The 19,332-nt window shown below is 41.6% G+C and overlaps 1 protein-coding gene across 1 annotated transcript in view; it reads right to left on the minus strand.

Moving 5' to 3' along the window:
• The window catches only part of SULF1 (sulfatase 1), a 111,772-nt gene that overhangs the window by 30,439 nt on the left and 62,001 nt on the right, over window positions 1-19,332 (minus strand). The window contains exons 10-13 of the mRNA XM_042781848.1: window positions 7,974-8,190; window positions 4,357-4,606; window positions 2,839-2,935; window positions 1,671-1,765 (exon numbers count right to left, since the gene is read on the minus strand). Of these exons, the coding sequence (XP_042637782.1) occupies window positions 1,671-1,765; window positions 2,839-2,935; window positions 4,357-4,606; window positions 7,974-8,190 (659 nt within the window). The remainder of the gene's footprint in view (window positions 1-1,670; window positions 1,766-2,838; window positions 2,936-4,356; window positions 4,607-7,973; window positions 8,191-19,332) is intronic.

Here is a 19,332-nt window from a genome sequence, read left to right on the forward strand (position 1 = left end):
AGGTTTATGGCATATTTAATTTGATCCAAATGGGTTAAATTGTTAAAATATATGATAATGTCAACAATTTAGTGGTAATCACTTTAAAAAGCCAGTTCCTGTTGAGCTGATTTCAATTCATTTGACCCCATGTGTATCAGAGTAAAAATGTGCTCTACAAGGTTTTTTTCCTCTTGTACTGTGATTTGGATGAAAGTTTTTGGGTGATTTGGGTGAAGAACATTAGGTTTTCCATTCAATAATTCATACATGTTTTGTTTTGTGACATTGATTTAAATCCTCACAATGTAACAACACTTACCCACTTCCTCCTTGTGTTTACAGTTTCCATTCATCCTTCTTTCCTATCCCTTTTTGCCTTCTGAGCTTTATCCCTGGGCGAATGCTGCCCTTTTGATCTCACCTGGTTGACTATTCTAAGGCGTGCAGACTGCCCTGGTGTTATAGTTCATTTTACAGGGCTGCCTATTGTTTGGCTGAAAGTTGAGCCACAGAGGTAAGTTCAGTTCCAGGTCTGAGGTTGTCTAAGGGCCATAATCTCAGGTGTTCCCCTAGTCTCTATTAGACCAGTCAGGCTGGCCTTTTTTTTTTTTTTAATCTTGAGTTTTGTTCCACATTTTTCTCCCACTCAATCCAGGATTTCCTATTGTTATGCCTTTCAGAGTAGTGGCAGCCAGCTATCATCTAGTTTTTCTGGTCTCAGGGTCTTGGAGGCTGTGGTTTGCATGGTCTATTGTTGTTGTTGTTGTTGTTATTTGCCGTCGAGTCGGCCCCGACTCATAGCGACCCCTCCTTGGGTTTCCGAGGCAGTATCACTACGGAAGTAGGATTGCCCAACCTTCCTTCCGAGGAGTGGCTGGTGGGTTTGAACTGCCAGCCTTCTGGTTAGCAGTCAAGTGCCTTAGCCACTATGCTACCAGAGCTCTATTAGTCCTTTGAATCACTTGTTTCCTTGTGTCTTTGATGTTCTTCACTCTTCTTTGCTCCAGATTCGGAAAGACTAATAGTTGCACCTTAGATGGCCACTCAAGCTTTTAAGAGCCCAGTTGCTACCCATCAAAGTAGAGCGTGCACTTCTTAGAACAATCAGCCCTGGGAGATCAGAAGGGCAGTATTTGCACAGGGAGATCGCTCAGAGGGCAGGAATGCACAGGAAAAGAAGAACAGAGGGAAAAGATAACCCAGGAAGGAAGTGGGAAGAGAGTTGTTACATTGCAAGGATTATAATCAATGTCATGAAACAAAATGCGTATGAACTGTTGAATGGAAAATAAATTTGCTCTGTAAACTTCCACCCAAATCACAATAAAAGAAAAAAAAAAAAGGAAGTGCCACACTATTTTCCACAGTGATTATACATTTTATAGTCCCACTAGCAGTGTATGAGAGTGCTAATCTTGCCACATCCATGATAGCATTTGTTGTTTTCTGTTTGCTTTTAAACTTTGCTGTTAATGCAGGGTGGTCCATAGGGTTCTGAATGGCTGATTTTTCAAAAGGAGGCCACCAGGCCTTTCTTGGAGGTGCTTCTGGGTATACTCTAACCTTTAAACTTTTGGTTGGTAGCCTGGCTGGAGGTCAAATGCATTAACAGTGTGTACCACCCAGGGACTCTGTAATCACTTTAGCTTGTCCATATGGTAATGCGTTTGAGATGGGTAAACACTTACTTCTGTTTACTACAGGCACATTCCTCAGGCTTTCTTCTCTTGAGGTGTCCTCTCACTTCTCTTAAATTCTTAATTTTATCTTGCAGAGCTTCAATCTGGAACATATGTATTTGGACAATGGTATTTTAAGATCAGGATTGCTTACACGAAGTACATGTTTTTTCCTCCTTTTCTTCTTGTGTTTCATACTTATAACTATCCCCTCGACATGATAATTAATTTGAAAACAACCTATGTATACCTCTATATTTCATCCAATGTGTTATAAATACACATTAACAGCTGTCTCTTTTATAACTGAATTACTTTATCAAAAGTCACTCAGTCACTGAGTCAATCCCCATTTTCTTCTCACACTGTAATTTGTTTTCAGTCAAGCTATCACTAAATCACTGGAAAAAGAGAAATAGCTTGTTTTTCTATTTTTCACATAATTAGCCAGAAGATGAAGTGTTCACACACTGTGTCCCTCCAAATATGCAAAGCAGGGCTAAGAGCTGAGTTTGAGTTAGGAATATAACTTACGTTACGTTTTAATTTGTGTCCCCCAAAATATGTATTAGAATCCTAACCTCTATATCTGTGTTTGAATATACCTCCTGTTTAGAAGTAGGGTTTATTTATTTATTTATTTATTTATTGCTATGTTTACTAGATCACACCTGAATAGTGAGGATTCTAGAGCTAATCACTTTTGAGTTATAAAAAGGGCAGATAAGATACAGAGACCCATGCATATTGGGGAAGACAAATACTATGTGAAAATCATCCACACGGTAAATTAAGGAACATCTAGGGCTACTGACAAAGGAGCTCTGGTGGTGTAGTGGATAAGGCATTTGGCTGCTAACCAGAAGGTCAGCAGTTCAAACCCACCAGCTGCTCTGCAGAACCAAGATGGGGCAATCTACTTCTGCCAAGACTTACAGCTTCAGAAACCCAATGGGGGTCACTATGAGTTGGGATCAACTCGATGGCAGTGAGTTTGGTTTTAGAGGGCTACTGACAAGGAAGGTATCAACACAGGTAAGACCTTGATTGGGACCTGTGCCTCCAGACTTGTTAGAAAATACATTTCTGTTCTGTAAAGTCACCCACACGTGGTATAAGTGTATCACAGCAGCTCTAGACAACTAAGACACCTGACAACTACATAGCCACGGCTCACCTCCTTATCAATGTAGGCCTTATGATCCTTCCAGGCTCGGGCTGATTGGTACAGTTCTCTCTCACAATGGATTGTATCATTTGGAAGAATGAAACATCTACAAATACAAACAAGCAATCAAATTAGATATAGTGAAGAAAAATTAACTATCCACTCAATTCTTAATTTGGATACAAGTAGTAAGTACAGAGCCAATTAATAGCCATGGATAAGTGAGAATGTCTCTTAGCTACAGGTGTGGACAAAGGAAGAGGTCAGAGAGAGAGCATCACTAAGATGACCTTTTAAGAGAGCTGTGAGTATTCACATCCCCATAAACAGATGCCACTCAAAACTCCAGTTTTGAAAGCCTCCAGCAAGTATATGTACAGAAACAAAATGAGATTTCTGAAGTCATGATGGAAATGGCTTGCTTGAGTCAGAGTCAGAAGGGGGTATCCATCCACTCATTTTGTTAAAAACAGCTTGCCTTGAGAACCCCATTAAGTTTTGAAGTAAAGAAACAACTTTGATAAAGGCAGCAGGTGAGATGTGGGGTTAATGAATAATGTGAGAGAAACAAATCCTGGTCTAAATTGCTGAACATGTCACTTTAACAACTCAAGGCACAGACAGACCAGTCTTCAAGATGAAAACCCTGGGTGACCTCACCATCCCTCATCCCCCAAAGTGACGAAATTACAGAGAAAATCAAGAGCTCGGGACATAAATTCAGAAAGAAAATACTTCTCTATCAGGAACATAAGTAGATTTTGGAAGGAAGTGAAGAACCATGTGAGTTCATGGAAACTATGCTGGAGTTTTCTCCTCTGACTCCCAAGGAGTTCCTGGGTGGTCTGAACAGTGAACATGCTCAGCGACTAACTGAAAGGCTGGAGGTTCAATTTCACCTAGGGCTACCTTGGAAGGCCTGGTGATTGACTTCAGAAAAATCAGCCATTGGAAACCCTACGGAGCACAATTCTACTCTGACACACGTGGGGTCGTCATGAGTCAGAATCAACTTGAAGGCCACTAGTTTGCTCTCTGGGATCTGGACAGGCTAGGCGTTTGTGTATCTTACATCTCTTCTCAACCTATGCCATCTGTCTTGATACTTATCTGGGACCCACAATCCTCCCTTGGGCTGTGTTTCATTTCTGAGGTTGTGACTGCAACTGCTCTGAGCAAAAGTGACCATACCACATGAAAGAGGCTCTGCTAGTCCCAGTAATTGTTTCCATCTGTTTTCTAGACTACCACAAAGGTAACTGCTTAAGGGCATACGCACCCAGCCTGCTAAATCAAGATGTGACAGAGTTACTCTGGCCAGATTTCCAGCTGATAGGCATGCATTTGAAACTGACCAAAACATACATCCAAATCTACAATGTTTGGACTCCTCATTGCTTCTTTAACTCCAGTTGTCTGGTATGCCAGCTCCTTGGACAGTAGCCTGCTGAGTGTAATTACTTTTTGAAAAGGAGTAAAGTGGGGATGAGTTCAGCCCTAGTTAGTTAACACCTAAAGGCTTCATACTTGTGTGTCACTCGGACAGTGGCAGGCAGGCCCACGGCATTGCTGTCTGCCAGCATCCCATCCACGTTCCCACTGCTGGCAGCCGAGAGACCTCCTGGCCCCTTGTGACCTTCACCATGACGCTTGGCAATGGATCTTGGTTGCATAACTTGTAATTCTTCTTCTTCCAGGTTTATGTCATATATTTCACCTTCAAATTCAACAGACAGGGAACGTGTCTGCCGAGTATGGACAAATCTGGGCTTGTACTCTGGAAATAAGGGAAGATACATTAACATGGACATACCTGGGTGGTGTAAATGGTTTACGTTCATCTACTAACTAAAGGTTGTTTGTTTGAACCCACCAGCAGTATCATGGAAGAAAAGCTTGCCAATCTGCTCTTGTAAAGATTATAGCTAAGAAAAATCTATGGAGCAGTTCTACTCTGAAACACATGGGTCACCATGAGTTGGAATCAACTTTATAGCAATGGGTTTTGGTTTGGTTGGTGCATTAATATGGAGGTCCAGATGTCATTTTTTGGGGAAGAAAATTATCATTGAGCATGGTAAGCATCCTGGAAAGGTACCAATAATACTTGCTACATTGCAGAGAAGCACTGGGCAGCGCACGTTGGAAGAGTGGGTTCTAGTCCTGGCCTTGCCACCTTGTATAGTGGTGTAATGGCAGGTGACTCTGGGCCTCAGATTCTCCGGCCTTCAAGTGAGGGGGTGGGTTAGGGAAATCTCTAACTTCCTTGCCACTTATGGCAGCTTGTGAGCGTCTACATTTAGTGCTCAACGTGAAATGCTAATGCAGATTGTTTGGATAAAATTACATTCTCAATTATGGCATGGTTAATAACTCATTTGCTGAACATTTGCTATGTATTATTCACTTTACTTATCTTTCTAATTCACAATCTTGAAAGATAGGTATTATAATAAATCCTTATATAAATACACATATCTGATTGTCTAAATAGGCTTATGAATATGGTGTCATTATCCTCATTTTATAGATGAGAAAACAGATGCTCTGAATAGTCTGCTTTGCAAGGTTACACAGCCAATAACCTGTGAGATTGCAAAGCCTTTAGTCTTTCCACAACATGAAGCTGCTTCTTCATACAGGTACATGCTCTAGACACTTTTTAATTGCACAAATAGATGACTGCTTGATAAGAAAAATGAAACTTTGTAAAAGCTTCCAACAGTTATCTTACTTGACTTTTTTTTGGGGGGGGAGGGGGTGTCTGGCTGCATATGTTCTGTATTGGGTCCTCTAAGACACAGCAGCTCACACTCCCTCCCTCCCCAAGCAGCCACCACTTCCGTACCCAACTTCAGGCCCTGGAGAAGGCCATCTTCTGGAGAAACCTTCTAGAGAAAGGAACCTTGGGACTGAGTTTCTAACTAAAAGCTGAGGAATAGGAGGTCCCAGGGTCTATCCAGAAGGTGGGGGTGGCGGGGTGAATGGGCACTCTAGACCTCTAGACAGAAGGACCTGCTTGAGTAAAGTCACAGAGTCTGCAGGACAAAATGGAGGGAAGAGTAGGCCTGGCCCAGGGTTCTAAGGAGGGCCTGCTTGGGGGAGGGAGGGCTAAGGGACTGAACTTGAACCATGGAGGATTTGGAACCACAGAGGGTTTCAGGTAGAGAAATACACAGTCACACACAGCCTAGAAAACTCTATGGGACCATCCCACTCCTTCACACAGATAGCTGACTTTCAATACTGGCAATGTGTAGATAACATGGGAGGTGTGTGTGGGGGGGAAGGTCAGCATGCTTTCTGGCCACTGGATTAGAATTTTAGAGGGCAAACATGGGCCCCCTTGTATCAAATGCACTTAGACTCTCTGGAGCATATTTATATGGTCTTACCCTCTCTCGACGGCACATAACAACAACAACAATATCCCTCTAGTGTGGGGCTGAAATAGGAAGACATTAACATAATGGGCCGTGGAATCAGAACTGGAGAGTGCTCACAAGTTCTATCATCATGGAAGAGAAGAAAAGCAACCTGTTCAAAATACAGAAGATTCTTCACAGCTCGAAAAAAAGGCTTCTGTAAATATCTGTTGGTGCCGCAACACTTAAAATCAATGTGCTTTATCATTAGGACTGAAAAAGAAAACAGTATCTGACTTTCCAGGGGAGAGAAGGAGCCCCTACCTCTAAGCTGAATATTGGTCATTGATTCCAGGAAGAGAAGAATGTCTGAGGTCCTTGTCGATTTTTGATTTAATACCTCTGGGTGAATTATTAAACCTGACATATTCTGTCAGGGGAGAAATTGTTGTTGTTGTTGTTGTTATGTGCCGTCGAGTCAAACCCGACTCATAGCGACCCCTCCTTGGGTTTCCGAGGCAGTATCACTACGGAAGTAGGATTGCCCAACCTTCCTTCCAAGGAGTGGCTGGTGGGTTTGAACCGCCAGCCGTCTGGTTAGCAGGCAAGTGTCTTAGCCACTATGAAACCTCCCAAATCAATGTTTCTTAGCCTTTTGTGTTATGAAGTCCTTTAAAAATATGTCGAACGTTAGAGACTTTCAGAAAAAAATGTGCAGAAACACACAGCATATAGCAATAAAACACAAGTCCATCTATGGAGTTCACAGTAAAAACACCTGTCTCAAAGGCTTCCATTATTATACTGAATAATTTTATTTCCAAATTTTGGACATGGAATTGAATTACATGTATGTTGCTTAATGTATGTGCACAACTGGTAAAGCACTCAACTAGGAGCCAAAAGGTTGGCAGTTAGAAGCCACCCAGAGGCTCCACGGAAGACAGCCTTAGTGAACTGCTTCTGAAAGGTCATCACAGCCTTGAAAATCCTATGGAGCAGTTCTGTGAAGACACAGGGGGTGGCCAAGTGTTCGAATCAACTCCACAGCAACTAACAACAAAAAAAGAACCACAAAATGAGTTATTTTGCATATCGCTCCACTAGGTGGCACTAGACTCCCACTCTTTTATGGAAGGTGTCAGATTCAGGGTTTTCCTATTTCTGTAATCATAGGTCTCTTGGCTGCCAGATAGTTTTTACGAAGAAAATGTTAGGCGGTACTTTTCCTAATGAATTCAACTAGTTTGACCCTGTCAGCTAACACGAGGCAACCATCTGACAGAATTTAAAAATATAAATATATTACCTTAAAACAGACATTAAAAGACATGCCTTTAAAAAATTGTTTATGATTTTCCATTATGTTAAATGCACAAGCAGTAAAATCTTGGAATTTGTTTTGTAGCAACTGAAGGCAGACGAATCAGGATGTCAGCAAGAAGGTAACATTAAATTGACTTAAACCATACTGCACGCCCTTTGGGATAATCACTTTATAGCTCTTTTATGTATGCGTATGTTTTGTGTCTGTTGCTTTTACTGAATATGTTTTCATTCCTGTGTAACTGAAAAATGTTTACAAAGCAAGATTTCAAACGAATCTCAGCTTTCTTATTTTAAAAGTGATAGTGTGCTGGCGAGCACAAAGCAGCCATAAAGCAGCCATAAATGTATGCATTTAATATCTACAATGTAGAAGGAGCAACCCTTTGGTCTCTAACACCCATTCCCAAAGGGCCTGGCTGCCCCTGTGATGGTCACAAGCCCATGGCTTACTAGGAGTCCCCTGGTTTCTCAGGAACTGCCTTTGGCTTTTCCTCTGGGTCCTGCTGGTGCGATAACTATGGTCTCCACAAGTGCACTCTTTGTCTTTGTCACGGAAGCCACGAGAATAGAGGTTTCGCGTGCTCTGTCGAACTGCGAGCAGGTCACTGGAGCCTTTACATTTGTGAATTCGCAGCTTGCCAGATGTATCCTCAATGCACTGCCACTTCTGCAAAAGCCAATGTGAAAGCGGGTTATGATTCTGACCCAGGTGTTATTTATTAAGGACGGCTGCTTTAGTTTCTAGAAACATTGGCAACACCATTAAAGAAGAGTGAGTGAGGAAAGGCAAGCTTGTAAGTGACCCTGCAATACTGTGAGTCCCGATTCTCCTAATTATTCCTCTCATTGTAGGCAAATACAGATGACAGTGAAATCACTGGAAATCAGAACTACCTAAATGACACTAGAGCCAAAAATGATGTATAAATCCTCTTCCTCCAGACTAAACAGAGTATTGAATGGAACATGTAAAAGCCCTTAATTCAGCCAACCCCAGAGAGCAGCTGTCAGGGCTCTTTTCTCCAGATCCTTCTTTCTGAAAAAACAAACTCGGCTGCTTTGTTCTCTGCCTCTGAATTTCTAATGCGAGCCAGGGAAGGGTGGCAGATGAGGAAGATTGAGGTGAGTTTAATCTGAGTCCATCACCCAGAGAGCCACCTTTCATACACTGCAGACATTAGAACACTCGTCAGGTTTTGTCTTGTGCCTCTCTTTATTTATCTGCAAACACGGTACACTTCACAGTGCCGGCTGCTCCTAAGGGAGGCCTGGTCTACCTTGGACCACTCATGGGACATTTACATTGCATTTTCTAATTGTGAACCTTTTCTCAATCCGCTGCTGTCATCTCAGTCTCAATGAGGAACAAATACGACCAGTATTTCCTCAATGAGGAACAAATAGAGTACCAGTTCTAAGTATTTCTTTTTCTTTTTTTTTTTGGTTGCCTAGAGAATCCATTTTTGGAAAATGATTTTAAAAAATTTCCTTGTAGTAAAATATATATAATAAAAAAATTGACATTTAAACCACTTCCATGTATACAACTAAGCAGCATTAATTCCATTCACCACATGATGCAATCATCACTACTATCTATTTCCAAAAGATTTTCATCATCCCAAACAGAAAGCCAGTACCCCCTTAAACAATAACACCCATCCTCCCTCCCACGGCCCCAGGTAATGACTAATAAACTTTTTGTCTCTATGCATTTGCCTACTTGAGATATTCCATATAAGTAAGATCATGCAGTATTTGTCCTTTTGGGCCTAACTAACTGCACTAAACATATAGTTTTTAAGGTTCTCCAATGCTTCTTGAGTATCATCCTGGCTGAAATCACAGCTCTTCACCCACATAGGGTGAAGTCTGGCCAAGGGTCCCAATTGGCTTTGTCAGCAGGCAAATGACACTCCTGTGCAAAGTGGGGTGCAGCCATTCACAGTGAACCCAGAAGCAGAGTTGTGGTTCTCTTAGGGGAGATGGATGCCTTTCATGAGCATGCAGCAATCAGAACAGCCTCTGAGCTTCTACTGTATCTCACTGCCATCGAATAGGATCCAACTCATAGCGACCCCTCCTTGGGTTTCTCTGTGGAAGTAGATTGCCCCATCTTCCTTCCGAGGAGTGGCTGGTGGGTTTGAACTGCCAGGCTTCTGGTTAGCAGTCAAATGCTTTAGGCACGACGCCACCAGAGCTCCCTTCTACTGTATGTTGTTGTTGTTGTTTGCCGTCGAGTCAGCCCCAACTCATAGCGACCCCTCCTTGGGTTTCCGAGGCAGTATCACTACGGAAGTAGGAATGCCCAACCTTCCTTCCGAGGAGTGGCTGGTGAGTTTGAACCGCCATCCTTCTGGTGAGCAGTCAAGTGCCTTAGGCACTATGCTACCAGAGCTCCTTTCTACTGTATTTGTTGTTGTTGTTGTTATGTGCCGTAGAGTCGGCCCTGACTCATAGCGACCCCTCCTTGGGTTTCCAAGGCAGTATCATTATGGAAGTAGGATTGCCCAACCTTCCTTCCGAGGAGTGGCTGTATAGTAGTCCCCAAATCCAGATATATACAGCTTGTTCTGTGATTTCACATTAGGCCCTGCACAGTCTTGATGCTACTGAATTTGGCTACTTCAAGGTACATTAAAAAGGAAGGTTGGGCAATCCTACTTCCGTAGTGATACTGCCTCGGAAACCCAAGGAGGGGTCGCTATGAGTCGGGGCCAACTCGATGGCAAACAACAACAACAACAACAACAAGGTACATTAGGTTGCACACTTCCTTTGTGGCTTGGCAAGATTGTCTTGAAGGATCAATGTTTCCCTACAGAGAAGCATGAACTGAGGAGACAAGGCAACTACCTACCTATTAATGAAGCATGAAAAGGTAGCAAAAACAAGAATAGTCTGAGGACTAAATTATAGTGGTTTAACCAAAAAAAAGGCAAGTTAACTTGATTAAGCACTTGGAAGTTATGTCATCTTAGTTGTTCTCAAAGTTGGCTGGACACTAGGAGTTTTAAAAGCTTCACAGATGATTCTGCAGCTGGGACTCAGAGCCTCTGTTTTCGGTTAGCAAATGGTTACTGGATCTCTTTGGAGCTGGATCCCGTGTGGAGAGGAGTATGGATACATTAAGGTCTACATAGCCCAGATAGATGACTCTTTGAGAGATATGCATATATTTGGGTATATGAGTGTGAAAAAGAAACTGTGACTGGTAACTCACTGACTTACCCATGTCAGAAATAAACTCCAGTTGAACAGATGAACACTACTAGCTAACCAATACTTGCTACATTTAAGAGAAGAAAGAAGAAAAATGGATGCATTAAAATTGTGGTATTGGTGAAGAATATTAAGTAAATTGTGGGAAAACAAATCAGTCTTAAGAGAAATGTAACCAAAATGTTCCTTAAAAGTGAGGACAGTGGGACTTCAACTTGCTTACTGTAGGCACGTCATTAGGAAAGACTGTTGATGCTGCTATGTACTATCAAGTTGGACCTGATTCATAGCGACCCCTCCTTGGGTTTCTGAGGCAGTATCACTACAGAAGTAGATTGCCCCATCTTCCTTCTGAGGAGTGATTGGTGGGTTTGAACAGCCAGCCTTCTGGTTAGCAGTCAAGTGCCTTAGGCACTACGCTACCAGAGCTCCTAAAGGACATTTTGTTTGGTAAAATAGAGGACCAACAAAAGTGAGTGAAAACCTCAATGAGATGGACTGACACAATAGTCCCAGCAATGAGCTCTCACATACCAATGATGTTAGAGATGGCATAGAAGCAGGCTACATTTTGTGCTGGTAGACTATGTACAACAGGTCCCATGAGTCAGAGCCAACCCAATGGCAACTAATAACAAACAACAACTCACCTGGCTCTCTCCATCATTACTTGACAAGTAACAGAACTTAGTCTTAGCTGAAAACTGCATTTGGCCTTTTCCATGCTCCTGCCATTACATGTGGAGACCAGTAGTCCCCAGGCCTGAGTGTGGGACACTCACAGATGTTCAAATAGCTTGAGATGGTTCCCTGAAATTCTCAGAAAAGTTCTCAGAAACTGATAGACAAATGCCTTAGGCACTACACCACCAGAGCTCCTCAGAAACGGATCAACAACCACACTAGGAAATAACCATATGCCATGATGGGAAGTTTCATCAGAATAAATTACTTTTCATAGCTCCAAAATGTTTGGGAATCAGTGGTGTTTGAGTATCTGCCTTTATCTGTATCTGTCTCAAATGTAAATGTTTAAGACTTGTCTACCCACTGGGCTAATCTTTCCTCTAATATTTAAAAACTAAGAGTTGACTATTTAATGACTATCATAGCAACAGAAGAGGGACCCACACAACTCACAGCCAAGTGGAAGCTTAGAGAGGGCTCTACTTTCTATCAGATAGAAAAATCTGATTAACTATTCTTGAAAAACAATGGCATTATATTTTTTGGTGTTTCTACTTTGTATCAGCTTAAGTACAGATACTAATTTATAAATTACACAACTACAGTAGAAACCTTCCTCAATTTTAAAACCACAATGCATTTTTTTAGTTCTGTTTTTTTTTTCTTTCAGCTTAGATGAGCTGAGGGTACAAGTATATTCTTGTAGAGCATAAGGGTGTAACAGAATTTTTAATAGCTTATCCTATTCGAAACCCAACCTGAATTTTCCCATTAGCCAAATTCCTTGTTGATTTCCTGTGGGATACAGATGAAGGGAAAGGTGGTTTCCTGTCTGAAGAGTTAAATTTAACCACACCCAAAGGCTGGCACTGTCCTTAGAACTAATGATTGTATCACACAAAATCAAGTATATACCCATACATATATGCATATAAACTACATATAAACACATATCTAGGTACATACATGGGTGAAGCAAGAGGCGCTGACGAAAATGTCCATCATTTTCTCTACCAAAAACCCTTTGAAAAAGTGACTAGACCCTATTACATAAAGTAATTACCTAGAGGCTTGAAAATCTCAGCTGCAAGCATACTAGGAATGTTAATGAAATGTAATTACCACACATTTGCCACAGTCATTTTCATGTTCGATATCATGACAATTTTTATGGCTAAGCAATAAAACCTTGAAATAGCTGCAACTAAAAGGGTCATCTTATTCAGAGAGTTTATAGAGGGAGGAGAAGAAAGAATTTTTTAAAAGAATGACTCTGAAACTCATGCCTCAAGCTATTTGAACGGTCAAAATGAGAAGAGGAGATGGTTTTGCTTTGCAGAAGTGTCTCAGGAATCAGATGAAATCCGAGGTACCTGCAAATGGGATGTGGAACAGGGCTCAGAAATGGACTTGTTCAACAAGTGAACTTGCAGAAGTATAGCTGTCAAAGTCTCATTTTCAGAGGTTCTCTGATCAGTAAATCAGTTAATTGCCAAATCCAATTGTGTCCATCTTCTCCAAAGACCACTCACTCACAATGCAAATTCCTTTCTTGCTTTCTGGGACTAGACCATCTTGATTCTCTTCCTACCTCTCTGACTTACTAGTTGCTAACTGACAGGCCAGTTGTTCTAGTCCACTAGCAGATCCACAGGAGAAAAGACCTGGTGGTCTTTTCCCATAAAGATTACAGCCTACAAAATCTTATGGGGCAGTTCTATTCTGTCACATATGGTCGCTAGAGCTGGAACTGACTCAGCAGCACAGGACAACAACCGATACTTAAGCATACATTCATTCCACAAATATTGCTGCATTTTCTGTGGGCTAGATGGTGGCATAGTGCCTAAGGCATTTGATTGCTAAACAGAAGGCTGGCGGTTCAAACCCACCAGCTACTCCTTGGAAGGAAGGTTGAGCAATCTATCTCCATAGTGATATGGAAACCCAAGGAGGGGTCGCTGTGAGTTGGATCCAACTCCACGGCAGTGGTTGCATTGTGTTGCGTTTGCGAGATGCTAGATCACGGTTGTTATTGTCAGGTGTTGTCAAGTTGATTGATTATCAACTCACAGTGACCTCATATGACAAGAATGGAACTGTCTAATAGGGTTTTCCAGGTTGCAAAGCTATTAAATAATGTCATATGTTGTTATTTTTTTAGTTTAGCCTTTTCAGCTATATTAGAATTTGGAAGTAAGGTCAGGGAACATGTCTCATACTCTTGAATCTCTCCTGGAAGTTAGCTCAGCACAGAATTACTCAGTTTTTGCTTAATTATGTCTGTTTTTGTGTGCCATTGAGTTGATTTCTGACTCATAATGACCTTATATGACCAAGCAGAAACTGTCCCATAGGGTTTCCTAGGCTGTAATCTTTATGGGAGCAGATAACTAGGTTGTCTCTCCCACAGATTGGCTGGTGGATTCAAACTGTTAATATTTTGGTTAGTAGCTGAGTGCTTAACCATTGCATCACTAGGGCACCTACCTGTATATATGGCATGAGGCATTAGTGGTTCAGTGATAGAATTCTTACCTTCCATGCAGGAGATCCAGGTTCAATTCAGACCTACTTCTGAAAATCAGCCAATGAAAACCCTAAGGGTTACAAAAGTCTGAGCCACAATAATTATGAGGATGGTACAGGACCAGGCAGCATTTCCTTCTTTTGTTCACGGGGCCCTCATGAGTTGAGGGCCAATTTGAAGGCATCTAACAACATGTCACTGACCAGCATTTCCTTCTGTTGTTCATGGGGCTCTCATGAGTTGAGGGCCAATTTGAAAACATCTAACAACATGTCACTGACCATTACTGAAGAGGAGAAGGTACAAGGATTCATGTATGAAGCTAATTTGGTGGAATCAAATCTAATGAAAAATATAGGTCAAATGCCTTTCAAATAATCCCATTTATCATCAACTTCATCACTACCATCTTACCTGTTGAACTTACTTGATGCCAGGTACTACTTGGTCTAGAGCACTTTGTATGAATTTCCTCATTCAGTCCACACAGCTTTAGATCCACACAGATCTAAAGGTGTTTCCATGATTCACTCTTCGGAGCAGGATTTTATAGTAGTGAATATTACTTATATCCTACCTGGGAATGGTATTTTATGCTCCTACTGTTGTGGCTCAGTGGAAAAAGTCTAGATTTTCAAGCTACAAAACACCAGATTTGAATACCAGCTTCATCACATTGCTGTGTGCCCTGAGCAAGTCAGTTACCAAATGTAAGAACCTGTGGGGTCAAGAGAGTTAGAGATAATGTACGAGAAGAACTCAGCATATGGTAGGTGCACAACAAAGGAAGTTGTTATTATTATCATTATTAGTTTTATTACACACACACTGTTTTATTAAAGAATTTGATCTACTGTAAACTTGATGAAAGGGAGCCATTTTCAATGGAGATAAGTACTGGGTTGGGGATCTGAAGATCTCAATTTTATTTTCTTTTGCTGTTGACTCTATGGCCTTGAGCAAATTTCAGACTCTTTGTTCCTCCAAATTCCACATCTGGTAAAATAACACTTGCTCTTCCTGGCTACAAGGATATGTCATAAGAATAAATTGTTAAGTGTTTCTGGAATTCTGAGGAAAAGATATAGTGTATGAATCCAGAGCAGTACTGTTATAATTGATTTTTAAAAATGTTTATTCAATCCCTGGGCAGGTTAAGTTTTCCTAGATGTAAGCTGTATATAACACAGTATTTATTCTTCAGTGGGGAAACTGTGACTTTTGATCACACACATTTTGGTTTGAACTCTGAATTATCACTCTTCTAGTTGTGTGACTTTGGTCAAGTTATTTTTCCCTCCAAGCTTCAGTTTCTTTACATTTAAAATGGGCATAATGTCCATCAAGTGTAAATTGTTCCATGTGAAATCCTAGCACAATATTGGTGTTGTTGTTGTTATGTGCCATCAAGTTGGACCCGACTCAAAGCGACCCTTCCCTGGGTTTCCGAGGCAGTATCACTACGGAAGTAGATTGCCCCATTTTTCTTCTGAGGAGTGCCTGGTGGGTTTGAACCGCCAGCCTTTTGGTTAGCAGTCAAATGCCTTACTCCACTTCCCCTTCCAAAGTAATTACTTGCTAACATTGTTGCTGTTGTTGTTGTTGGGTGCCACTGAGTTGTCTCTGACTCATAGTGACCCTATGTACTGCAGAATGAAACACCATTTGGTCTCATGCCAGTTCCACGATCCTTGCTATACTTGAGGCCATCACCCCAGCCACTGTGTCAATCCATCTCATTGAGGGCCTTTCCCTTCTTCGTCGACCCTCTACCTTACCAAGCATGATATCCTTCTCTAGGGAATGGTCCCTTCTGATAACGTAACCAAAGTAGGTGAGATGAACTCTGGCCATTCTCTCTTCCAAGAAGCATTCTGGCTGCACTTCCTCCAGGACAGATCTGTTAGTCCTTTTAGCAGACCATGGTACTTTCAGCATTCTTCGCCAGCACCACAACTCAAAAGCATCAATTCTTCTTCGGTCTTCCTTATTCATTGTCCAGCTCTCACATGCATATGAGGTGATTGAAAATATCATGGCTTGTGTCAGGCGCACCCTAGTCCTCAAGGAGACATCTTTGCTCCTCAGCACCTGAAAGAGGTCCTTCGCAGCTGACTTGCCCAGTGCTACACATCGCCTAATGTCCTGACTACTGCTTCCTTTGGCATCGATTGTAGACCCAAGCAATGTGAAGTCTTTGACAACTTCAATCTTTTCTTCATTCATCGTGATGCTGCTTATAGGTCCAGTTGTGAGGATTTGTGTTTTCTTTATATTGAGATGTAATCCTTACTGCAGACTGTATTCTTCAATCATCATCAGTAAGTGCTTCAAGCCATCCTCACTTGCAGCAAGCAAAGTTGTGTCCTCAGCCTATCACAGGTTGTTAATGATTCTTCCTCCAATCTTGATGCCATGTTCTTCTTCATGTAGTCCAGCTTTTCAGATTATTTGCTCAGCATATAGATTGAATAAGTATGGTGAAAGGATACAGCCCTGACACACTTCTAGATTTTAAACCATGCAGTGTCCCCTTGTTCTGTTCGAACAACAGCCTCCTGGTCTATGTATAGTTTCCTCATGAGTACAATTAAGTGTGGAATTCCCACTCTTCTCAATGTTTTCCACAGTTTGTTATGATCTACATAATCAAATGCTTTTGCATAGTGCTAATCATTAGAGTTGCTCTATTTTGAATTGTATACATTTCCCAGTCGTGCCTAAGGTACTTGACTGCTAACCAAAAGGCTGGTGGTTCAAACCCACCAGCCACTCCTGGGAAGGAAGATGGGGCAATCTACTTCCATAGTGATACTACCTCGGAAACCCAAGGAGGGGTCGCTTTGAGTCGGGTCCGACTCGATGGCACATAACAACAACAACAAACATTTCCCAGATCGGTTGTTATAGCTGCTATTGAGTTGGGCCCTGACTCATGGCAATCTTATGTGTTTCAGAGTAGAACTACTCTGTAGGGCTTTTTTTTTTTTGGCTGTAATCTTTACAGAAGGAGATCACTAAGTCTATCTCCTGCAGAGCCCTCTGGGTGTGTTTGAATCACCAACTCTGGGGTTTGCAGCCAATTGCAAACTGCTTGCACCACCAAGGCCCCTCTTAGATTGATTAAGATGTTCTATTTCTTTATTTAAGGAGCTCTGGTGGCACAGTGGTAGAAGCACTCATTGTTGTTGTTGTTATGTGCTGTTGAGTCCACCTGACTCATAGCCACCCCTCCTTGGGTTTCTGAGGGGGTATTGCTATGGAAGTAGATTGCCCAACCTTCCTTCAGAGGAGTGACTGGTGGGTTTGAACCACCAGCCTTCTGGTTAGCAGTCAAGTCCTTAGGCACTACACTACCAAAGGTCAGTGGTTTAAACCTACCAGCTGCTCTGCTGGAGAAAGATGAGGCAATCCACTTCCATAAATATTTATAGCCTTGGAAACTCTGTCAGGAAGTTCCACTCTGTCCTACAGGGTTGCTGTGAGTTGGAATCAACTCAATGGCAGTGGGTGAGTTGTATTCTTATTTGTACCTACTTATGTCTGTTTTCATGAGTAAGGAACAAAAAATTTGGCTACAAATTTTTTAAAAATACACGTCAATGAAAGCTTAATTTTTCTCTCTGTCTTTCACACACACACTTGGTTCTCCTTTATACTATGTCTCATTACATGAAGCTCATTCATAATGCAGGACAAATTATGTTCTCTAAAATGCAGCTACTATATAGCAATTTTCTGATAACTGATTATGTGTCATGTCAGTACTAACATCATGAAAAATAGTTACCTGCATGTGGATCTGTTTACAATTTTTTATCTCAACACTAGGAGTCCTTGGCTGGTGCAAATGGTTAAGTATATCACTACTAACTGAAAGGTTGGCAGTTTGAACCCAACTCAAGGCACTTGGGAAGAAAGGTCTGGCAATCTCTTTCTGAAACGTCCCAGTCTTGAAAACCCTATGCAGCACAGCTCTACTGTGACACACATTAAGTCATCATGAGTTGGGACTGATTTGATGGGGACTGGTATCTCAACAGAAGGGAATATGAAAACACCATATCTACATCCCTATCCAAATTGATACTTCATTCCACCCCACTGTCAAATTTTCTCACCAATATGAGTTACTTGTACCAAGGAGACTTATCTCCTGTTTTCTCTACAGTGGGTGAGATGAGATAGGAATGGGATGAAAAGTGGAAAGGAAGGAGCAATCAGAAGAGGGAGAAAATATTTCCTCTTTTAGGTTTTAATCATTTGTAAAAGTCAATGTTGGATTGGTTCTTACAGTTTAAGGAGATAGAATAGGTTAACTGCTTTGGCCAACAATCGATAACCTTCATTTGTTGAGTGCTTGCTTTGTGTCAGGCACGGTTACAGGTCCCTTTATGTACCTTTACAGCAATCTTTGTTGTTGTTGTTTGCCGTCGAGTCGGACCTGACTCATAGCGACCCCTCCTCAGGTTTCCGAGGCAGTATCACTACGGAAGTAGAATGCCCCATCTTCCTTCCAAGGAGTGGCTGGTGGGTTTGAACCACCAGCCTTCTGGTTAGCAGTCAAGTAGTGGTAGGCACTACACTACCAGAGCTCCCACAGCAATCTTTAGGCATGTATTATTATTATTGTTATTTTTTAGAAGAAGAAACTGAGGCAGAGTTGGATTAAGTAACTTGCCTGTCGTCACATACCAAGAGAAAGATGGAGCCAGGATGCAATCCTTAGGTTCTTGATCAAAAAAATCCAAAATCCAAACCCATTGCTGTTGAAAGCATTTCATAGTAGAACTACTCCATAGAGTTTTCTTGGTTGTAATCTGTACAGAAGTAGACTGCCAACCCTTTCTTTATGGCACTGCTGGGTGGGTTTGAACCATCAACCTTTAGGTTAGTAAGTCAAGCACAAACCATTTGCACCACCAGAGGCCTTCCAGGATCCCAATAAAAAGACAATGGTTTGGAGCAAGAAATGAGGATGCAGGTGGTCCTCAGATGAGGATACAGCATTTGTGAAGGCAGAAGCAACAATGTACATGCAAATGAGAAGGTGGAAATGAGCATGTTATGTTCAAGAGACAGGAGAGAAACCTCGCCAGGATGGGCCATGTTAGAGAGCAGTGGAAATATGACAGTATAAATTAAACAGGGTGGGGCCATGTTATGTAGTTTCTGAGCAAAGTGTCTGTTTTTACGATTGTCTGTTTCTGACTTGTTTAGAACATCATTAAATACTCTTTGACATTTTACCCTGCAGTTTGTAGATTGGAAAATGTACAGAAGCCAAAATATCTAAGTGGATGAACAAATGTTCAAACATGTCCTTCAGTGTAGTCTGAAAAAGTAAAGAAGCAAGGTTTAAAGGCTGCC

This window comes from Orycteropus afer, unplaced genomic scaffold, assembly GCF_000298275.1.
Source record: "Orycteropus afer afer isolate SDZICR_OR568_19922 unplaced genomic scaffold, OryAfe1.0 scaffold00181, whole genome shotgun sequence".
Taxonomy (NCBI): Eukaryota; Metazoa; Chordata; class Mammalia; order Tubulidentata; family Orycteropodidae; genus Orycteropus; species Orycteropus afer.